This window comes from Saccopteryx bilineata, chromosome 5 (genome assembly GCF_036850765.1).
Source record: "Saccopteryx bilineata isolate mSacBil1 chromosome 5, mSacBil1_pri_phased_curated, whole genome shotgun sequence".
In the NCBI taxonomy this organism is placed as follows: Eukaryota; Metazoa; Chordata; class Mammalia; order Chiroptera; family Emballonuridae; genus Saccopteryx; species Saccopteryx bilineata.
This window is the reverse complement of record NC_089494.1, coordinates 138,235,306-138,259,280: the sequence shown is the minus strand read 5'-3', so window position 1 is coordinate 138,259,280 and position 23,975 is coordinate 138,235,306. Positions and strand designations below refer to the sequence as shown.

Genomic DNA, 23,975 nt, shown 5'->3' with positions numbered 1-23,975 from the left:
CTGAAGTCATTTAATCCTCTTTCTAGGGTAGTATCCACCGGGCTTCAAAATGCCTGTGCTCCTTGCCTCGTTACCAGTCCAGAAGAAGAGCTGGACTACTCGCTGACCCAGATAAGATTTCCAGGCCAGTAAGGGCTCTCTCTGACTGGCCGCCTGAGCCTCCACTCCTCACATAGCTGACCTGACCAGGTTCTTCCCAGATTCTCATTTCTCCTCAAGGCTTTCACCCCTCGGGTGCTGGGAGCAGGCTGAGCCTGAGTGTGTTGCTCAGAGGGGCAGCAGTCACGGCAACTGTCGTGGTGCAGCTACTCACCTTCCTCCTCTTGTGAGTCTGTTTATATCAAGGACACATTCAGGTTCTCAGAAGAGGGGCATAGGGGCACGCCTGCATGCTAAGCATGTAGAGTGAGTGAGAGGAGCTCAAGGAGGGACAGCTGCTTTCTGGGGAACTGGAGTGAGGGAAGGGGCACAGTACAGCGTAGGGAGAGAAGTTGAATGCTGTCAAAGGAAGCTGCAGAGATAAGACTTGATCTGGACCATAAAGAGTAAGTAGGATTTAGCCAAGTGAGGCAAAGGGAGGTGACATCCCAGGAAGAGGAAATAGCATTAAGGTGACCTAGGAGCATGAGCATAGAATTTTCTGGGAACAGAAATAGTCTGATGTGATGGAAATGGGTACAAGAAAGTGCAAAGGACACAAGATTGAACACACAGCCGGGGCTCTCCCCAGTGGGCCACACCCTGTCACTTGAATGTAGGCTGGAGGTCAAAGGAAGTCATCAACAATTTAGAAAGAGGAGAGAGCCATAAGCAGAGTGAGGAGATGACTGTGGAGCTGGGGGAAGATAAAATGGAAACCTGTAGTCAGTTAAGACATGTTTGCTATGTCTAGATTAAAATAACAACAATTATTATTATTAAGGAATCTGAATAAGGGCTATGGTGTAGAGTTTTCAAATAGCATAAACCCCTGAGCTTAGACTTGCTAGTGCTGAAAGAAGAGCATTCTATTTTTCCAGGTTGTTGAAACCAAAGCAATTGAAAACTGCTACAGGAGCCGTAGCATATTTCACCTGCAGTCTAGAAGGATAACTCTAGATTTGAGAAGAAATGGAAGCAGGGGATGAGCTAGAAGCTATTATGAAATGAGGCATGTAAGAAATTTGGTAATCCATTGAAATCAGAAGAAGGAGAAACTGGGTTGGGAAAAAACCAAAATGAAGCAGTGGATGGAGTGAGCTCTGGCTCTGAGCTCCAGGCCACTCCTGTGTCAGAAGCAGAGGACACACACGAGAGTAGCACCTTCATGTGCCTGGTGCTCTGCTCCTTGGTGGCTAAAGGTGGGACCCCAGACTGGATGATCCCGGTCATCTGAAGGGGCTCTCAGACCACTTTGGAAGCCTCCATGGGAAAGGGAAAAGGTTGTAGACCCACTTGTGGTTTTGCAAATTAAGTGTCCTCCTGGAGTCTGGAAACTGTGCCAAGAACCTTGGAGCTCTGCTGCTCATGCACAGGGCCTGAGGAATGAGTTTGTCATGGGTGCCACCTCTTAACATGATTGGTTTCCCTCAGGGCCAACTCCGTGACCTGGAATCCGCACAAGATGATGGGCGTCCCTCTGCAGTGCTCCGCCCTCCTGGTCAGGGAAGAGGTACGTCTCTCCTGGCTGCGGCCCAGGCCACTGTGGGATTGGACAGAGTGGATATGTGTAGTGACGGAATCAGAATATGGGGTGATTTCACAGGCTGGAACACTGAACTACCAAAAGGGGGAAATTGTTAATGAGGATAATCGTCAACTCCTGCTCTTATATCCTAGCATAGTCTGGTACAATTTGACTAGACAAGAAGGTCATGTTTCACACATGGCTAAATTGTTCTACTTGTGAAAAAGCGTAGCACATCAGGATAGTGCTTGTAGCCTGTGGGGTCAACAACGGGTTAAAAGAGAATTACTATTTACAAAACATTAATGGGATGAAAGAGTGGAGTTTCAGGATAAGGGAGGTGGTAGTCCTCCATTTCCTTTGGTTAAACCAGTGGTCCCCAAACCCCGGGCCGTGGACCGGTACCAGTCCATGGGCCATTTGGTATCTGTCCGCAGAGAAAGAATAAATAACTCACATTATTTCCATTTTATTTATATTTAAGTCTGAATGATATTTTATTTTTAAAAAATGACCAGATTCCCTCTGTTACATCCATCTAAGACTCAGTCTTGACGCTCGTCTCGGTCATGTGATACATTTATCCGTCCCACCCTAAAGGCCGGTCTGTGAAAATATTTTCTGACATTAAACTGGTCCGTGGCCCAAAAAAGGTTAAACCACACCTGCTGTGGTTTGCTTAGATGGGTGCCAAATAGAGTATGGAACCTCATCAAGGGGGAGTGTGCACAGCGGAGAACACTTGGTAAACAGTGAGAGAGGGGGTTGAAAGAACTAAAGATGCTTAGTCTAAAAAGAGAGGCAGAAAGGGCTGACAGGCTAGCCAGGCTTTACAGCTTAAATGACCCAAGTGGAAGAGATTTCGGTTTTTTCTTGATGTTTCAGGGAGCCGGGTTAGTAACACTGGGTGGTACAGACTCATGATAAAATCTGAATTCACCGTGATTTTAGGTCCAAGTTGGAAGTCAATAAAAGGAGCACTTTTCCAAAAATTAAGTTGCTCAAAAAGTAATGAGTGCTTTATGTAGAAATAAATTCCTCATCAGGGTAGGTAATTGAATGAAGATTGGACAATCACTTATTAGGTAAGAGGATAAAAGGGATTCCCTCATTGGGAGGTCACAGATTAGCAGCCAGCTCTGACTGCATTTCCGTTACTGGGAACCAAGGAATAATATCATTCTATGAGATTATATTACGTATTGTTTGATGAGAAAATTCTGTTTTTAAAACAGTGTGTGATACATCAGATTAAAGAGTTAAAAACTAGTTTAATTATTTCTGGGCATATCAGAGCCTTTAATATGCTGACATACATTGCAAATATCTGGAAAGAAGGAATTTATGATACAGAATTTCTCACATTTGATTGTGGGAACTCTTTCACGGCTACTATCTTACTGCACAGCACCTATTCCTGTAGTCACCATAGTTTGGGACATACTATTTTATAACCTTTTAATGGCCCAGAACCAGGATATTATCTCACCAAGGCCCTTTATGAGAAAAACAACATCACTTGTACTTATCCCTTTGCACAATGAGACTGGTGCCCTCCAAACTTTTAGAGGTCATGTACTTTGAGTGGCTTTTCCTATCCCAGTAGAAGCTGGCCCAGTCTGTCCACCAGTCCACACCCGGGGGTGGCCCCTATTTGCAAGTTTGCATGGCTGGGAAGGTTGCTGCAAAGTTTTTCGACTTTCTTGATGAAGTGATTTTTTTTTTCAGATTCTATGTCTCTCTACTGCCCTATTTCAATTATATGTAGTGTAATTTCCTTTAGTCTCAAAAATTTAACTATTAACTGACTGAATTCCACTGACTATAAAGCCTAAACCACAAGGCTGAGTCCTAGTTAAAAATCTTAACTAAGCTGCATTTTTTTTAGTTTGAATAATTTTTAAAAAGGGTTATGACTACTAACTTCAACTTAAGTAATCACATTTAAGTCTTTTCTTCTCTGATCATGAGTCACAAGAGGAAAAAGAGAATGCCAAAGCCTCTGTAAAATCACGATTATATAGTGCAAAGGATTCCTGTGGTTCGTGACAAATTGAAACATGGTGGGGTTTCTAATGAGGAGACTGACAGGGCTGTTTTAGTCAGAGAGCATGATTCATTTATTGTTCTTTGGAAAACTCCAGTCATTTTGTCCCCCGTTTTCCAGAGTAAGCTGCGGTGCCAAGGAGCCATTATAGTCCCGACAATGAAACTTTCCACTGAGTATGAAAGTTCAGTAGAGGCGCTCTAACCACTCTTGAGAGACAAACATGACAGTTGATATATTGGGTGTTTAAGACACCCATTGGGTGCTAGCAATGTTTTTATTTTTTTAGATTGCATTATAAGTGATAGTAATGAACTATCTTAAAAGCTTTATTTCCAAACATAATTCGACTGATAAAGTACTTGAATTAAACATGAATGAAACCCTAGAAGAATCACACTGATAATATTTTACAGAACTATAGTTTCCAAAATATTATAATTGCAATAAAACCAGACCATCAGGACGTTCTCCCAAAGAATGAACATTACACTCTGAATGTGATTTTTATTTTATTTTATTTCTTTATTTTTCGCAAATGCCTGCCCTAGTGGAACTCTGGTAACATCAGACCCTGAGCCATTTATCCCACAGAGTTTACCTATCACATGAATTTTTTTTCATTTGATTCTTACTGTTTTCTTTCTCTATGATATTCATGTCTCTTCCTTTTATTATTATTTTTTCTTAATAATTTCCATCATGATGTAAATCTAATAGACCACCTTAGACAGTTGTTACAGTTTCCTAATTTTCTCTTATCTTCTAGGGACTGATGCAGAGTTGCAACCAGATGCATGCCTCCTACCTCTTCCAGCAAGATAAACACTACGACCTGTCCTACGACACCGGAGACAAGGCTTTACAGTGCGGGCGCCATGTGGACGTCTTCAAGTTATGGCTAATGTGGAGAGCAAAGGTGAGCACATGCACATCAGCTATATCTGCTGAGCCTTAGTGTAAATGTTAGTCATTGATTTCCAAGTTGAAAAGTACTTACTCAAGGTTAAGTTTCTTTAATCCTTTATCTACATTCTGCCATGGGCAAGAATACAATAAAACCCATTGAATTTTTTTTTTTTGTCTTGTAAACCAATTTTCTTTGAATCTTCACTCAGTGGGAAGACAAATCCATGTCACTTTGTATGGCAGGCCATCTGGAATTTAAGAAATGTTTTGCTGTTGTTTCCATCTCTCGACTCTTTTGTTTTTACCACGGATCAATCACCGGGCAGATTAATGCAATCTAATGGCATATATTTAAGCAACAAAAATGGAAAAATGAAAAACCCATCATGATATTTTATTTTTGACATTGCAAAGGGGTAACCTCTAGTTAGAGAGCTTTTGTAAAAACTCCAGAAGTACCTAGTGACCTCCTTTACCCAGTTTCTCCATTGAGAATTGAACTACAGATAATCACTCCTCTCTCAGAAACACAAACGCTGTGACTAAGGGTGTAAGGTACTGGCTGGATCTCATTGAAGCCTTCACGGAGCCTCGTGTATGTTTAACCAGTAAGCAGGCTGGGAAGAACAAAGTTTTTACTTTCCATCTAGACCAGACTCCTCACTTAAGTGTCACAAACTGGGTGACTCACCACCTGGTTTTATTTACCTCCCACAGGAGGCAATGCCCAGAGCCAGCTGGACATGCTAGAAAAACCCAGCTGCTGAAAGAGTTGTGGGGGAAAGCTGACCAAGGTGGGAGGGGAAGGAAGCAGTGAAAAGGAAGTCGTCACGCCCTGAGGTCCTACCTGTGTAGGAAAGGTCACACAGATTTGGCTCTAAGCTTTCTGAGTAGTCCACACAAACATGTGACAGGCACAGTCCCATAGGAACAAGCAGGCAGCCTGGTCAACAGGGGTGAGATGTGCCAGGATGAATCCACAGAATGGGTTCTTCCTCGGGTCTGTGTAAAGACGTGTGACCCATATCCACAACCACCAGTTCCATATGCTGTTGTTCATAATAGTTTTCAAAGTAAACTGAATTGCCTTCGGCAGTTTACGGAGGAGGGATTGATTACAGAATCAAACAATATAATCCACAATGTTTGTATGGACTCTTCTTTAAATTCATCTTGAAAAACAGCAGATTAAATAGAAAGAAGCTTCCTGCAGAAATAACTCTTGCATGGTCTCCAGGGATGGCTGGACCCAGTGGTGGGATTCAAATAATTTAACAGCCGATTCTCTGCCCTAATGACCGTTTTAAGTGTAAAAAACTGATATACCAAAAGGTTGTTTGTTATTTCATGGGCAATAAGCTAACCCTTGAAATCTATATTCTGTTGGTTCATTGTGTCCTAGCTTCCTATTGGTTTCACCATTTGAGGAAAACCAGCGCACTCATAGTGTCTCAGGGGGATTTGGGGCATAACACAAATCTGAAACAAATGACAGCTTGTCACCCCCTGGTTGTTTGGCACTTTTTCTCTTTACGTTATATGTTTGTTTACTGAACTAACAAACACAAGGGAATTAAAATGTAGTATCTTAGCAAAGGTATAATGAGTTTTATGAAATGAATAAATAAATATTACAAGCATAGTTCCATCAAACTTTTTTCACCTATGAACAGAATGAACATTATTATGAACGCTTAGAATACACTGTTGCACAGATGAACATTAAAAACAAATGTAAGGAATGTAAATTTGTGATTTTTACATTGGGCAGATGCCCACCTTAGAGAGAACCCTGATTACAAGTGCCATTTTAACAATCGGTTCACCAAACTCAAAAAATTAGGTATCAGTTCTGCCGAACTGGTGCGAACCAGCTGAATCGCACCACTGGCTGGACCATGGATTCACAGGTAAGCCTCCATCATACCATTTATCCCAGCTGAATTTTCTCTAAGTGCTGCTAAATATTGGGCAGCTACCTGGAGTGGGTGGGGCCTCAGGTAAGTTGTTGCCCTGTAAAGGTGATGTGATGGGTGAGTTCCCATCTCTTGAGCAGGGCAGGGGACCACTTCCTCTTTTGAAAGTTAAAGCCTAACAAGGACACTTACCTGGTCCTCATCACCCAGGATGACACTCGTTCAGTTGTCAATGACACTTTCATTTGAGAAAAGTAAGAAATCAAGAATATGAATTATTGGTGGACTCTCAAGCTATTAAAAAGAGTGGGCTTGTCATTTCTTCAATTGGTGGGAATTACAAAACATCAGCAGCTTGATCTCTAATTGTTATTCAGTACCATCCCTTTTGTCCCCTTTTCCTGGGTGTTTTCATTAAGGCGATAGTCTTTAGCCATGTTTCCACAGAAGTGCTTCTCTCATGGTCAGTTGCTGCTGCCCCTTTGTCATCTGAAGCCTCCTCACCAGCAGGGGACAGCCGCTTGGTTCTGAGAGGAATGGCTTGGAGGACATCGGTGGGAATTAAACAGTAGGAACAAGGAAGCTGAAATAAAGGCAGAGGACCCAGTTTCTAAAGTGCTGATGTGAAGGCCCAGGGAAAGGGATAAGAAGAGAAAGCAGAGCAGCCACATAACTTATGTGCATATATCCTCTTCATTCCTTGTGCAAAACCTTGAGTATCTAGGCATCCAAAGAGCAGAAACTCCCATTTGGCTTTCAACTTAGAGCTGCATTTTTTTTTTTTTACTAAATGAATTAATAATAATTATTAAAGTAATAAGTGTAATCCTACGCTCAGGATCAGAGGTGAGGATAATTACCTTCTTATATCAAAAGTTGTCTGGTGATGCTAGCCATGGAAGAGAGATTATCTCTCCCCAGAAGAACCAGAGAAAACCATGACGTTCTGTCCTACATGCCCCCTTGCTCTCAGGAATTAGGAGGCAATCTGACTAATCAATGATCTGTAAACCCCCTGCTATCAGATACTCCTGGAAAATGCAACATCAAATGAATCTACGTTTTCTCCCAAGATAAACCCCATGAAATATAGGACCCTAAGTATAAATTACTATTCCTCAACTTGTTAGCTCCTCAACTACTGGAGCTAAGTGCACCAATAACAGCCATCATATTCAGTCCAAGATAACTTGATTAAAGCAAATTTATCCCTTCCCCCCCAAATGAGCCTCCTGCTGTAGGATGCTGGGGGTGTTCCAGATCGCGGTCTGACTTACAGTCCTGTCTACACACAGGCACTGTGCCTGCCCTGAGCTCAGTTCTTATTGACTGGAACATTTATTTTGTCTGCATTTCTTTTTTTCTTTTTTTTCTGTATTTTTCTGAAGCTGGAAACGGGGAGAGACAGTCAGACAGACTCCCGCATGCGCCCGACCAGGATCCACCCGGCACGCCCACCAGGGGCGATGCTCTGCCCACCAGGGGGCGATGCTCTGCCCCTCCAGGGCGTCACTCTGCCGCGACCAGAGCCACTCTAGCACCTGGGGCAGAGGCCAAGGAGCCATCCCCAGCGCCCGGGCCATCTTTGCTCCAATGGAGCCTTGCTGCGGGAGGGGAAGAGAGAGACAGAGAGGAAGGAGGGGGGGGGATGGAGAAGCAGATGGGCACTTCTCCTGTGTGCCCTGGCCGGGAATCGAACCCGGGACCCCTTGCACGCCAGGCCGATGCTCTACCACTGAGCCAACTGGCCAGGGCCTTGTCTTCATTTCATTAGCACTTGACGAGTAGTTTCCATCTTGCCAGATTTCTTCAATGATAAAAACTTGGTGGTAGAAAAAAATAACTTTAAAATATAGTTCCCCTTTTTCAGGCCTGCAGGGATGGCTTCATATGTGATTAATGAGTTTTCACAGTTAATCTGTGTGTATCTTTATACAAATTGGTAGGTTTCCTTTTTGTTTTCTCTGATTGTCCCTCCTAATTTAAACATAGGTAATAGATAATAGATAATAAAAGGACTGGTAAATGGCTAGGGCCAAAAAAAATAACAGTAGAAAACTATTAAGAGGACACTGATGACTGGTAGTATCCTTTGCTGAGTGACTGAATGTTCACTTTCTCTCTACAATATAAATTTGTTTTAATAAGTAGATATCAAGCAGCTGCTGTTGTGCCCAGTGCTGAATGAGATCAGGAGCTGCAGTGTTCCAGACAGGAAAAGATAAATGCTCAGATAACCAGCACCTGAGACAGGATGTAAATGGCCATAAGAGAAGCACAGACACATCTGGAGATGTTAAAGGACGAGAGCTCATTCCTAGCTGAGTCGAGAGTGGCTTATCAAGAGATGGCCTTTGATTGAGATGGGTGTTGAGCAAGAGAGGCAGAGTAGTAGGACATGAACCAGCAGAGCTGGGACAAGGTCATTCTGGGGAAAAGTTCTAGCAGGGAACAACGTGCATGATATTCTAAGCCTCATGAAGAGTCTAGAGGACAGAGGGTGCTTAGGGAGCCATTGTCCGGGTGGCGGCAGTAACAGTGGAGCTTACAACAAGGGAGTCAGTCTTTATTTCAGAAGCAGCAGCCCTGGGACCTGAGAGCATTAGATGGGGGCTTTAAGAAGCAGGGAGGAGCCATGGGCAGCACTCGGGTGTAAGACCCTCCAAAGACACCGGGCCACAGGTGAACAGTGGGAGACCGTGAGATCACTGGAGAACATACAAGCCGTATTTATCTCCCTGAAGTGCTGATTTAAGAGTTGGGCTGGGACTTAGAATCCACATTTTTAACAGCTAATCTGGTTCTGATACAGATGGTTCTTGAGAATGCACTTTGTAAAAAAACTGCCCCTGGGATTAGAAGTTACATTTCCATTCACTCCTCCATTCATTCAAAAAATATACATTGAGCACCTAATATGTGTCCAGCACTGCTGGCACGAACGATACAACGAATAAAAGGAACATAAATGTGTGCCCTTGTGGAGCATGTTTGAGCCAGGTTAGTCCAGACCAATCCTACGTGTGGGGAGTGAGGTAGTAAATAAAGCTGTCTGTGCCCAAAGCTCCCTCAGCAAAGCCCTGCCTTCCACTCAGGAACCCCTTCTGAGTCTTCAGCGTCCTGCCCAGTGACTCGGGTCACAATGGTTCAGTGCTGATAAAGTTTTACATATGCCTTAGTCGTTCTCACAGTCTGAGCTGGGTGGCGGGCGATAGCTACTCAGTGAGAGGTTGATAAATAAATGATTTTTAAACAATCTCCTAAAAAGCTTCAGAACCTTGAAAATAAAATATAGATCGTATTTCCATAAATATCCAACATGAAAGGAGTGGCCCCAGGCTTCAAAGGTCACACTAGAGTTTCCTACATCACTCCCCTTATACATGTTTAGTCATCGACCAAAGGGGCTGTCAGACTCCTGCTCATCTCTGGAGTGAAGTTCTGGACTAGCGAAGCCGGAGGACTTCCGCTTCGGTCTGCGGCAATCCTACTCCCTTTGCAATGCAATCGAGAGCATTTTCAGGGCATTTGTTGTACCTTACTATGCCTCTGTGTGGGGGATCACACAGGCACCATTTTCCCATGTAACCAAAGAGATTCCCCAAGGTCCTATTCTGAGCGGGTCAGAGTCACACTGGTCCCGGCCATAGCCTGGATCAGGTGTGTGCAAGTTTAAATTCAGCTCTAGATTGATCCAAAGGGTCAGGTGTGGAGAACAATTAACCTCTCTCCCTCCTACTTAGAGTCCATCCCAGGGGAGCCAAACCTCCAAGTTGGTGCAAACTAATCCTAACTTCTTTGGCACCACAGACTGATGGCGCACATGGCCTAGGTGCCGGCCTGAGCATTCAGGCGGCGGCCAAACCCTCCCTTGGGCTCATCAGGATCTAGTCAGCCTCCTAGAACCAATCAGTGAGGGGGTCCATCTCAAGGAAATAGATGTGTAACCACATGAGATTCTTTCAATGCAGCTTGTTCTTAAATTTGCTTTCGATATTGAATGTCATTGGCCATGCTGGACCCCCTTTTCGTTGGGTTGACCAGACTCCGTGTAAATGGGAAAGTGGGCTCTTCTTATCTGTTACAATTGCTCACTCTAGTTTCCATGATGAGTTAGTCACAGGTAGGCCAAGCTCCTCAGAGCTTCTGGAATGAGCATTTGCCATTTTTCTAAGTTTTCCATTAGCGTACTGCAAACACTGCAGGAAAGCCATTTCGAAAAGTAATTCCCTAGTGTGGGCTGATGTCAGTAAAACAGTCCCAGCCCAAGGCTGTTGTGTTGTCTTCCCTAAGTCCAGACCCTGGGCTTCCAGAGCTGGAAGCTGAAAGACTTCTGTGCTAACGTTTCCCCATCACACACACATCAGTGATTTCTCCCCAGAGGAGCTCTGCAGAGTGACAGGCTAGCAGCGCATCTGCATGCCCCTCAAGATTCATTCCTTCATGTGTGCAGCAAATGCTCACTGAGACCGACCCTATCTGTTCTATGGTGGGGGTGTACTTGGTGAACAAAAGAGGGGCCTGGAACTGACAGGCTGACATGATGGGCAGGAGCTAAGCAGGTCTCCTGCAGGGTCAGGAGGTGTGGCCTCGGATGAGGCGGTTCATCCACAGGGAGAGAACAGCCCAGCCCTCCTGCCATTACCTACTTCCATAATCACCCCTATGAATGGCAGAGGTGAATTTTCCCCTTGAGTAATCAAAGTAATTGCCTGGGGAGTAGAGGCTCTGGAAAGAAAGGGAGTCTCCGGGAGAGCAGGAATGACAGGCGGGAAAGGGAGCAAGGAGAGCATGAAAGGAGAAACGGTTGCCAGGAAAGCTTCTAGAAACACTGCCTATGTTAGGGAAGTGTGGGAGCAGAGCCAGAGCCGAGTCAGATGCGGTCAAAAGACCGTCTGTCTCGAGAAATCCCTTGTCCTGCATCTCAGCCTGGGTGCTCACCCACTTTCCTCAGCCTGCCTGAGACCGCCTTCTTCTTCTCTTACTAGGGAACCACTGGGTTCGAAGCACATATTGACCAGTGTTTGGAGCTGGCGGAGTATTTATACAATATCATAAAAAACCGAGAAGGATATGAAATGGTGCTTGATGGAAAGGTATGTCTTCTGATGTCAATGATCCCAAAATGTTTAGTCAAATGCCATCCTTATCCCTGATATATATATATATATATATATTTTTAATGTTAATAATGTACTGTCCAGCTAAGTGAACCAATACATAAGTAGGGATGACAGAGTAGCTATTCTGAGCTAGGGTAAAAAAACATCAAAGTAAAAAAATACAACTCTGTATGATGTTGTGAACGTCAGCCACTTCAAAGGTGATTACAGATGTCAAAGTAGGAATTGTAATCAGAAGCTACAGATTAAATAGATTAGAAAAATCCTTAGAATTTTCAAAATATCCAGTTTGGGCTAAGTTTGAATCTTACATTCTTCTTTGCAGCCTCAGCACACAAATGTCTGCTTCTGGTATGTCCCTCCGAGTTTGCGTGCCCTGGAAGACAAGGAGGAGAGAATGAGCCGCCTCTCAAAGGTCAGTGATACGAGCGCCTTGATATGGACATTGGTGGGTATGTTGGGCCATTCACATGTGCATAAGCTTTATGACATATTCATAGACCTTTAGGAGAAATCCATCCTTAATCTTGGTGCATGGACCCACTCCCCTCTGTGGGCTCCTCCAGAGCCAGGACATGCAAAGCTGATATATCCAGACTTTTAACTATCATACTTGCTTCTGTTTTCTGAGAGTCAGTTTAAGATGTCTTATAATAAGCAATGTGGTGACAACATGTACTGGCCTTCACAACACAGCAAGAACCCTCGCAGGCATCGACTGACCTGCCAAGTGAAACTGGTGCTCAGTTACAAGCACTGAAGAGAACTTCAGGTGCCAGAAATTATTAGAAAATAATAAAGCTGCTGCTGATCCTGAGATGCCAAGGTCAAGGCTGCCCCATGGTGTCTGATCTGTGGTGACTCCCAGAAGGTAATAGAGCAGGGAGCAGTAATAAGCGGCCACTGCTTAGACTGTGGTCTGTCCCTGCTGTTGTTTGAGAGGCAAGAATTCCTTTTTTTTCCTGTAATTTTCATGGTGGCTTCTCCACAGTATATATTATCTTAAGAATAACTAATTGTATTTAACAAGTTAGAAATTAGATATTTCCATTTTTATTCGCTTTCACTTCTTTAATTCTCTGACCAGACAGAGAAAGCATAGAGTAGTTTGGCTGATCTCATTTGTTAAATTGGTTCATTCTCGCTGAGGGATGGGGCAGGATGGGAATTAAACACAGAATGCGTTATTCACCATTTTCTGAGCAAATGTCAACTCTGAGTTCCCCCAGTTAAATGCATCTCTCTTCAACTACCTCTTAGATTTTAGCACGTCACATAAACTATGATGAGGATGGAGATTATTTCTTTGGGACAGCCATTAGAATATTAGTAAATTGTTTTTGTACTGTTGGTAAGTCAAATTTGAAGATCTCTAGGAATTGCAAAATGAATTATAATTTTCCCCTCCTGTACTCCATTTTTCTAACTGTAATAGAGAGAATTCAGCAATTCAGAACTGGAAACCAAAATAGCACCACATAAAATATCAAGGTTAAGTTTTGTTTGTATATGTTAATAATTGTTCAGAGTTTCAGAAAACTTTTTACTAAGTACAAAGCCCTTAAACTATAATGTCCAGGGACCAATAAAATCTTCAGACACACATACCACACACACACACAACATACACAATTTCAAAAGGAAAAGAGCTGAGGCAAAATAAGTCATCTGCACTGTCTGTCCAGCATGATAGTAATAGCCACGTGTGGCTATTTAAATTTAAATCAATTAAAATAAAGTTCAACTAGAAATTCACTTATTCAGTCACACTAGCCACATGTCAAGTGCTCAATTTGTGACTAGTGGCTATTATGTCGGCTGGTTCAGATAGCAAACATCTTCATCATTATAACATAAAGTGTTCATAGTCAGTGCTGATATAGACCCAAAATGGGGAGATGTATGAAGACCACTCTGTGACAAGTGGCAAACAAGAGAATTAAGTTAAATTACTTGGCTTATTGTACAGTAGGCACTCAAAAGTGTTGAGCTAACGTTTCTTTGCATCTCCAGAATAGGTAAGAGAAATAACTCTTAGGAAGCCTACCAGTGAATTATAGGCCTTTTTCCCATCTACGCTGGCTTGGGGATAGATCACTAGGTAACACCTGGTTACTACTAAAACAGGCATCATCACAGCTTCACGAGGGAGGTTACGAAAATCTGGCTGGTGCACTTCCTGCTGCCCAATCAGGACTGTGATTGTGCAGGTGGCACATTGTCACTGAGGCAGAGTGGATATGAGGACCTAGGTGCTAAGGGGATATGGCCACATGCTTAGACACAGACAAGGAGCAGCAGGTAGACTCCATATGCAGGTAGGTATCAGATAAGAACCCAAAGGTAGCCTGACTAGATGGTGGTGCAGTGGATAGAGCATTGGACTGGGACACAGAGGACCCAGATTCAAAATTCTGAGGTCACCAGCTTGAGTGCGGGCTCATCTGGTTTGAGCAAGGATCACCAGTTTGAGCCCAAGGTCAGTCACTGGCTGGAGCAAGGGGTCACTTGCTCTGCTATAACCGCCCCCCCCCCCATCAAGGCACATATGAGAAAGCTAATAATGAACAACTAAGATGCTGCAACAAAGAATTGATGCTTCTCATCTCTCTCCCTTCCTGTCTGTCTGTCCCTATCTGTCCCTCTCTCTGTCTCTCTCTGTCTGTCACACACACACACACAAAAGAACCTAAAGGCAGTATATTGATCACCTCTTGTGTTTCTGGTTCTTCTCCTATTTTAGTTTTCATAATATTTGATCATGACCTACATCTCTTCTATTAGCTTTGATAGTTCTATACTGATTGGTGGACTTTCAAAAGGTTATCTATAGATTTAAAAATAAATTTGTAAAGAAGTATTTTGGCCTTATATTACATATGACTCTTCTGTTATTAAATGTAATTAATTTGTGAGATTTTTTAACAGTATAAAATGTTTTATTTATAGTTATTCTGCTATTTCAGTTTTCAAATTTTCTGTCACACTTCCAAGATTTAAAAACAAAGAGGGTTTGTAATACACAGTGAAAAATGCATTTCTGTGATAGCTTGTAATACTATTGCCTAATGCTTTAATCTGAGCTCTCTTTAGAGAAAGAAAAAATGTGGGTTCAAATTATAAAGGAGTCCCCTGGTTATTGTATTTTAAAAGATGAAAAAGCTAATGGCACAAGGGAGAAAATAATACCCGAAAACCTGCAAGGCAGCGCCAAAGAGCTCCTGCTGATTATTAGGCCCTGCATGAGTTTAGCATTTGGCTCCTCTCTTTCTTAAGTGACTTTACTTAGCAAACCCAAGAGTGTTATCCCCCTTACAAAACAACAACAAAAAAACCCTAGAAATAAGTGAAACTCTATGTATTCATCAGAACTGTCAGAATTTTATTTTCCTTCTTAACTTGCAATTAGTGATTATGTAATGAAGTAGATGTTCCATGTTCCTGCTAATTTTAGTTCATCAGCATTTTCTGGAAACAACCAAAAGTCATACATAGTTAGATAGCTGTGATTTCTGCCAACTCCACTCACTTCAGAAACTTGAGAGAGTCAATCTCACTTGATGCCAAATTCTGTTTGAGAGGATGGCTGAGACCATTAATCTTCTGACCTTTCATTTGCATTTACCTGAAAAGTTAGAGATGGTTGTTCTTTTTTGTTTGTTTGTTTTAAGTGAGAGGAGGAGAAATAGAGAGACAGATTCCCACATGTGCCCTGACCAAGATCCACCTGGCAACCCCCAGCTGGGGCTGTTGCTCAAATTAACAGTGCTATCCTTAGCACCTGGGGCTGATGCTTGAAACAATCAAGCCATTGGGGAAGAGAAAAAGGGGAAGAGAAAAAGAAGAGAGAGAGAAAAGGGAAGAGAAGCAGATGGTTGCTTCTTATGTGTGCCCTGACCAGGGATTGAACTCGATACATCCACACGCCAACTGATGCTCTATCCACTGAGTCAACTGGCCAACTGAACAGAGCCAGAGGTGATTGTTCTTAATGATTAGTGCCATTCCTGTATATTTTTCTTGGATTGCCCATGAAAACTAAAGCAGGGTTTAATTCACTGAGTAAAGCACAGTCATTGTTTTATCAGTTCTAAAGAGCAGAGCAAGCACACTTTGTTGCCCAGGTTAAACTAAGGACTAGTTGTGTGATCTTTCCTTAAGTGCCTGAAGATGCATGGAGTTGGAATTTCTTTTCTAATTTGGGATTTATCTTCCCAGAAACACATTGACTTGCCCTGCCTCTAGCACAAAGTGATAAACTTTGTGTCATTAGGCTAGAATATTATAGTAGATCCATTTTTAGAACTTAATCACAGACTGTAGATATTTAAATCCTTATTTATTTTATTCCCTGGGATAAGCCCAATGCTCTAACACATCCTTAATCCTTTGGGCAAAAGAAGGATCAGCCCAACAGAAACATCCCTAATTATATCACCTCCTCATGGAATAAGGAATGGGAAGAAAGGGACTAAAGAATTTGTTAACATACACTGCTCACAAAAATTAGGGGATCAGGGAATGTGCAGATACTCCGGTACTTTCAGCCTTTTGCATAGTGCATTTTCACCAATGAAATAAAAGTTGGTTTTGCATCTCATTTGCATAACCAAACAACTTTCTTTTGACTTGTCATTTGCTTTTCTGATGTTCTTATTTAATTTTAAAAAATCAAATGCTTCTATTTTTTATCGCTTCATATTTATTTTGAAATATCCCCTAATTTTTGTGAGCAGTATAGAATCAGAAAACTGAGTGCTGGAACTATCCTCATTTTTAAATGAGAAAATTAGGTTCAGAATGTGAGCTGGAGGGAAAATGAAGGTGAAGGCGAAGCGTGTCTTTACCTGGTAACTGTATTTGCAGCAATGAACTTAAAAGATCAGAGGTTATATTTATAGATTCCAATGATAAAATACGATTAGACAGATTATATATACAACTAGACCTAATTTAAATGTATATCTTTACAGTCAATAAGGACTTGGGGACACCTCAATAGGGACCTAGTGCCACCGGTAATCAAAAGAAATGAGAGACACTGTGCCTGACCTCCAGGAGCTTGTGGGAAAGGGATAAAATGTATTTTCTCTTAATAGAACAATTGGAAAATAGAATCTGGTCATAATCTATGGGTAAGGATCACGTATTTACCACTCAAATGAGAGAAGATGCTAGTGGACTAGAGGAATCAGGAAGGGGTCCACAGCAGGTGTAGGACCGCAGTGGGGTCTTCGTGCGTGTGTAGAACGTGAACTGTAAGAGAAAAGGGGGGGCGTCTAAGCAAAGAGACAGATGTGACATGGCAAATCTGAGAACAAGCGTAAAGGGATAAAAAATACGTGTGTACAGTCAAGAGGGATTAAATAGCTAGCCCCTCTCAGAGTTGAGGTTTATTTTGGTGAGCACTGGAAGACGAGTCCTCAGAGCTGGGTGACGGAGGTCTTTGTGCTGAGTGTAAGAGTGACTTGAATCTCAGAGACAATAGAAGATTGCTGGCACCGTCTCCATGCGCCTGGCGCGCATGTGCTGTGATCACCTCGTCTGTAATCCGCTTCTGTCGGGCTCAGCTTTTTGCTTCAGCTCGTTCTTCTTTATTATTATGGAAAATATTTCCCAACACCTTATAAACTGAGGTCACTCAAAGAAGGACGCAAAGGAACTAGAAAGAATTAGGGGCTCAAGGAAAAAATTGCTTTAGGGTCTACTTGTTTTCATACATCACTTGAAATTGAAGCTTACCTCCTAGTAACTATTCTTGGAGCAATGTTTTGTTTCCAGTGTTTCTACATTGTACTGAGGCGGGGGGGGGGGGGGGGGGGGGGACGGGGACATATGCCCTTACTCAAATGCTGAATTGCTGAACTGTTTAGCCTTGGGCCAACATCGGTTTCTTCTCATTCTCCCAAAACACTAATTAGAAAGTCAAGAAAAAGTTGGCAAGCACTTGATAGCTACTGGTTATTTCTCTTATCACCTTTGATATCTTGGATGTGCTGAACTGAGCCAGTGCTCTAAACCCAAGAAAACTTGAGGCAATTTCTTCAAGGAAAAACAAATATGATTCTAATGGTTCAGTTAAAAATTGAAAATGCTACCTGATAGTGGGGACTCGGGGGAGAGCCCCAGGAGAAGCAGTCACCATATTGATCTGGTCTCTCCCGCAGGTGGCTCCAGTAATTAAAGCCAGAATGATGGAATATGGAACCACCATGGTCAGCTACCAGCCCTTGGGAGACAAGGTCAATTTCTTCCGCATGGTCATTTCAAATCCCGCAGCAACTCACCAAGACATTGACTTCCTGATTGAAGAAATAGAACGCCTTGGACAAGATTTATAATAAACTAGCTCACTAAGCTGTCTCAATTCTCTAGGTAGACAATTAAGTTGTCACAACCTGTGTGATTGTATTTGTAGTTTGTTCCAAAGTAAACCTATTTCTATATTGTGGTGTCAAAGTAGAGTACAGTTTAAAATTTAAAAACAAAACAAAACATTGCTCCTTTTAAAAATCCTTTCTTAAGTTTAGAATACCTCTAATAATTAGTGACAAAAGGCTGTGTTCTAATCAATAAGGAAAAGCTTAAAATTGTTATAAATACTTCCTTTACTTTTAATATAGTGTGCAAATCCAATTTTATTTTCATGTTGGAGTAGTAGGATTGAATAGTGCCAAATTGCCCCTGAATCATAAAAGTTTCTCTGGGGTGCAGCGGAAAGGAGAAAGTAAATATAAAATGTATGTTGACAATAAAAACTCTTGCCTTTTTCATAGTATTAGAAAAAAAATTTCTAATTTACCTATAGCAGCATTTCAAATGTATTTAAATACATATAATTTTACAAAAGGAAAAAATATATATTAAAAAAGAAATCCTATTTTGTAACATATAGATTTTTATTTTATATGAGGCAGATATAAAAAATTAAGCCGAATTTTTTTTATCTCTCTTTCTTTTAATGGAGGCACAACAAAACACTTAGCAATGTTATTTTGAAACATAGACCCACAAAATTCTTTCAAAGGTAGGATGCCTTCCTTCTATTCATTGTTATGGCTTATCACATCTCTAAAGTCAGTATTATAAAACTAATACAAAAGAATACTGCAAGTCCCTTAATATAATTGATGAGATCAACAATAAGACTCTCTTCCCATTTAAAACTGTTTTCCACCCAGGTGGCCCTTTGCAGACCCACTCAGTGGGCATGACCAGCCCAGCTTCATTGTGGACCAAATTAGGGTAATTGTCTCTAATCGACTTTTCAGTTCAGTCTGTTCTGAACAGAAGGTGGATGCTGGTTCTTGAAGCATCTTCCCAAACAATATTCTTTTATTAGGTCATTTGGGTTAATTAAGGAAAAATACGAATAAAATCTAATCAGCCTGAGCAAAGGGAGGCAAAGCACACTCCAGGACATGGTGAGCCCAGAAAATTAAAGTCAGCCTCAGGAGAAGAGATCTCTGTGTGAGACTAATGGCAGCATCCCAGACGCCATACTGCCACTGTCCAGGGAGGAGTCGTTTACCACCTGGGTAACTGCTTAGTCCCATTCCCTCCCGTTCGTACCCACAGAAGTCTTCCCTGCTAGGTTCCCCATCACTGGGGTCCCAAACAATTAACTTCTACTCCATGGGTGGTTATTTTTTTCTCTCATCAAAACAGCTCCTCACCCAAGATTTTGAGACAGCATCTTAAAACCTTTTCTCTGTCTCCCATCAAGGTCCAAAGTGACCAGAGTATATGCAGAGATAATAAGATCCTTAGAATTCAAAATAATATTTTAAAAGCATCCTCTGCCCCTGTGAACCTGATGGAGAGGCATGAGCTAACAAGAGTCCTCACAGGTATTTATGGGGCCGCCAATTCCCAGAGGCCGAGTGCTCGCAGAGGGGACTGCAAGCTCATCTATGACACTGCAGACACAAACTTAGAAACATTTCTCCCTTCTCTAAAGACCAGAAATTGTTTTCACAAATAGGCTGTTTTCCCAATCCCTTGTTCCTTCCAAGTCCTTCCCCAAGTTTGCTGGGAGCCTTGCTCACCATATGCGGTAAAACCCTTACCAAGCAGAGCCCAGGGAAGGAGGCAAAGGAGAGCCTCCTACGTCTCAGCGGTCCCATAAATCTTTAAAGCAGATCTGTAATCCCCTCAGGAGGGAAGGACTGACAGAGGGAGATTGTTTGGAACGTTAGCCAATTGAACGTTAGCCAAAATGCCCAGCGCCAGAGGCTTATATGTGGGACCGTTCTTTACAGACTTGAGAAAAGTTTGGTTGTAGCTTTAGTCCGAATTGGCATGGCTCTTTTTACTTATACTGCAATATTGTGTTTATTATTTTTCAATACTTGAAAAAAAGTGTGGTATGTGTTCCTCTGAGATGTATAAATGGCGTTGACTTCATGTCCCATCACCAGGCTGTGAGGAAGGAAAATGACATCAGCTATGTGTGTGACTGCATCACCCTGACTATGCTGATAGTACCGTCTCGTCACCTCAGATTGTGGTTGTGCACTTTAGCTCGAGCTGTACAGTGTTGTCAATCAACATTTGTTGCTGTAAAAGCTTGTACAGTACATTATTGATATGTCTTTCTCTGTGTGGTAGTTATGTTGAAATTCTGAGAACTACATTCGCATCCATTCCTGTACTCTCCTTCTCCCGCGCTGCTACACTGCACCCCTCCCACGTCCGCTTGTACATAGCACATGCCCTCGGCTGAGCTCCTGCTGAGAAATCTCCTTTGAGAACTGCAATTTCACAAAACACAAGGTGAACGCTACTGCAGCTCTGAGGACAGAAGAGACCAATTATGGAATGTCACAACTACCAGAATTGCAGGGACCATCCCTGCCGGGCTGTGGGGTAGGTATCACTCCTCGGAATGCGGACAAAGGAAGCACAGGTGTAAATACAGAGCGGGACAAGGAGTCCAGGACCCCAACAGTGGAGATCATTTTGCACGTGCTGTCCTGTTTTCAAATGCTAAGTACAAACACTGTATATTTATTAGTTATGTGTGCCAAAATACTGTTCCCAGTTGATGTTTTTGAAAGACATCGCCATCTCCCTGACATTGTTCAATTACTAAAGACACAAAAAGATTAAAAATATATAAATATGTGGCAGTCTGTTCTTACCAAATATAAACTTGTGTATATGATCAAGGTATTTTATCTGTGTTGTCTCTCTAAACCCAAATAAATGTGTAAATGTAGCCACATCTCAGGCTTCGGAGAGTTATTTCGGACCTTGCCACATGGTGGAGCTAACTGTTCATGAATTGCCTAAATCAAAGGCTCTGCACTTGTCACAGAGTTCAGTGCCTTCGGGTCTTTGGGAAAAGAGCTCTTACTGCTGTGGCCGCCCTTCTGCAGGCTTGGATGGATCCTGCATAGCACTCTGGTGTCTCTCAATCAGAGCCAATCCTTTTTATTTTTTTTAAGATTTTATTTATTCATTTTAGAAAGGGGAGAGAGAGAGAAGGGGGAGGAGCAGGAAGTATCAACTCCCATATGTGCCTTGACCAGACAAGCCCGGGGTTTGAACCAGTGACCTCAATGTTCCAGGTCAACATTTTATCCACTGTGCCACCAGAGGTTAGGCCAGAGCCAATCCTTTTAAAAAATATTATTATTGAAAATTCTGTGTACATACACAAAGTAGAGAAAACAGTATAATGAATTCCCATGAAAGCCTCACCTGGCTTCAACATTGGCTGATTCTGAGCCTGGATTTCATTTCATCTATTCCCCCATCTCAAAGCCTCTCCAACACCAATTATTATTTTTTATTTTTTTACAGACACAGAGAGAGAGTCAGAGAGAGGGATAGATAGGGACAGACAGACAGGAACGAAGAGGGATGAGAAGCATCAATCATTAGTTTTTCATTGCGACACCTTAGTTGTTCATTGATTGCTTTCTGGTATGTGCCTTGACCATGGGCCTTCAGCAAACCCAAGTAACTCCTTGCTTGAGCCAGCAACCTTGGGTCCAAGCTGGTAAGCTTTTGTTCAAACCAGATGAGCCCGCACTCAAGCTGGCGACCTCAGGGTCTCGAACCTGGGTCCTCTACATCCTAGTCTAATGATCTATCCACTGCGCCACCACCTGGTCAGGCAACACCAATTATTTTTATATGAATCTGCAAAAGAGAAGAATTCCCCCCAAAAGGCCTCAATACCACTATCAGAATTAAAACTATAATAGTAATATTGCCATAATATCATCAAATATTCAGTCAGTGTTCTCATTTCCCTGATTCTCAATTCTACAGCAAAGCCTTGGGCTCAGGAAACTCCGTGATGTCCCATGTTCCTTTCAGGGCAGCTGGGACCTAGGCAGGTCAGGCACACAATACAGCTCTGTGTATACGTGGCTATTGATATGTGAGCAAGTTAAAAAGTAGAATGTGCCCTGGCCAGTTGGCTTAGTGGTAGAGCGTCGGCCTGGCGTGCAGGAGTCCCGGGTTCGATTCCTGGCCAGGGCACACAGGAGAAGCGCCCATCTGCTTCTCCACCCCTCCCTCTCTCCTTCCTCTCTGTCTCTCTTTTCCCTTCCCGCAGCCAAGGCTCCACTGGAGCAAAGTTTGCCCGGGCGCTAAGGATGGCTCTGTGGCCTCTGCCTCAGGCACTAGAATGGCTCTGGTTGCAACAGAGCAATGCACCAGATGGGCAGAGCATCACCCCCTGGTGCGCATGCCAGGTGGATCCCGGTCGGGCGCATGCGGAAGTCTGTCTGACTGCCTCCCCGTTTCCAGCTTCGGAAAAATACCAAAAAAAAAAAAAAAAAAAAGTAAAATGTCATTGGGACGTAATTGGTGGAGCATTTCTGATATGCACACAGGGAACTTCCATGGCCAAATAAATACAAATCAGGCTTAGTATGTGTTCTGAGTGCTTACAAGTGCTACCATGTCATGGTAAGGAAGTACCCAGAAAGACTGGGTTTTTGGCAGCCTAGAAACCCAGTCTCCTGCTGGGAGAGGTAGAAGCCATGTGCCCACATTTTCATTCTTCCAACACGGCCACTCCTGGATCAGCTGCTGGAGTCATACTGCCTGGTCTCAGGTGCCAGTTCTGCTGTTTATTTGCTCTGTGACCTTCAGCAATTCACTTAACCTCTCTGAACCTCAGTTAACTAATCTGTTAAATGAGGACAAAAATAGCACTTACCTCACAAGGGTGAAAGCGAAGATTGAAATGAAAAGAAAACCCAATGCGAGCACCATAGTGAATGCTCACTACATGTTAATTGTAGTTTATTCTGTGCTGCTGCCTATAAGAAGCAGGCTTCAGATGCAAGCGCTGCACCCCACTTCATGCACCTACAGAAGATTGTGCTGAACACATAAAGCCTGGGACAGCAGCATTTCCCTGTAAAAAGCCACCCCGTGAATTATCCCTGAGGATAGCAGGCTGTGGCCAGGGCAGCCTCACTCACAGCCTCACCCTTCACTTTAGTAGGGAATGGGTGGAGACTCAGAGGGCTGGGCAGGATGCCTAGTGAAAGGAAGTGCAGGAGGAAGAAAGCTACCGCTGTTGGGGTGAATTCTGTAGTACTTGTTCTGAACCCCTGCCCCAGGGCACACAGTTGCCTCAGACAGGCAGCCATCAGAGTTAGAACAAAACAATCTAGTGACATAGCTTTGGCTTCGTTGGAATTGCTCATATAGTCCCTTACCTGAGGCTCACAGCTTCCATTTATACAGTGAGACTGAATCATAGGGGGCACACCACAAGAAGTAGGAGTGACTGGGTCTCCCCCAAGTCATGAAAGAGTTTCTAATACCTAAAATAACAAGTAGCAAAGAAACTCTGAAGTCTCTAAAATGAATGTCATCCCTTCCCAGCACCAGCTGCCATCAGTACTGGCCCTGCAGCCATGCCTGGGACACACGAACAGACCACACAGCCCGGTGGCTACATGGATATTTCTCAGAACCCAGCTTCCCACTCTCTGAAAACAATGTCCGTAGTCTCTATTCAAGTATCATGTTACAGTAATATAATGTTATAGTAATTACATATATAGAAATATAGAAAAATATAGACGATATATAGAAATAAATTAGAATATTAAGAGCCATGAAGGCAAGTGAATAAGGCTATGCCTTCTGGGTGGGAGCTAATCTGGTGTGTAGGGATGTGACAGGCAAGACCATGCCCTCTGCACAGAGCCCAGTCAGTGTGTGTGTGAAATTATATATGGATAAAAAGAGCTCTCTCTGTGAGGAACGCCCTAAAAGAGGCTTGATGTGATAATACCGTAGATTACCATCTGTTAGAAGGCATATGTCAGAAAGGGTAC

General features: G+C 42.8%; 1 protein-coding gene across 1 annotated transcript in view; it reads left to right on the top strand.

The window, feature by feature from the left end:
- GAD2 (glutamate decarboxylase 2) overlaps positions 1-20,877 on the top strand; it is a 73,724-nt gene extending 52,847 nt beyond the window's left edge. Inside the window, exons 12-16 of the mRNA XM_066281106.1 lie at positions 1,573-1,651; positions 4,483-4,632; positions 11,527-11,634; positions 11,987-12,076; positions 17,829-20,877. Of these exons, the coding sequence (XP_066137203.1) occupies positions 1,573-1,651; positions 4,483-4,632; positions 11,527-11,634; positions 11,987-12,076; positions 17,829-18,002 (601 nt within the window). The 3' untranslated portion in view covers positions 18,003-20,877. The remainder of the gene's footprint in view (positions 1-1,572; positions 1,652-4,482; positions 4,633-11,526; positions 11,635-11,986; positions 12,077-17,828) is intronic.
- Positions 20,878-23,975: the final 3,098 nt, after the last annotated feature.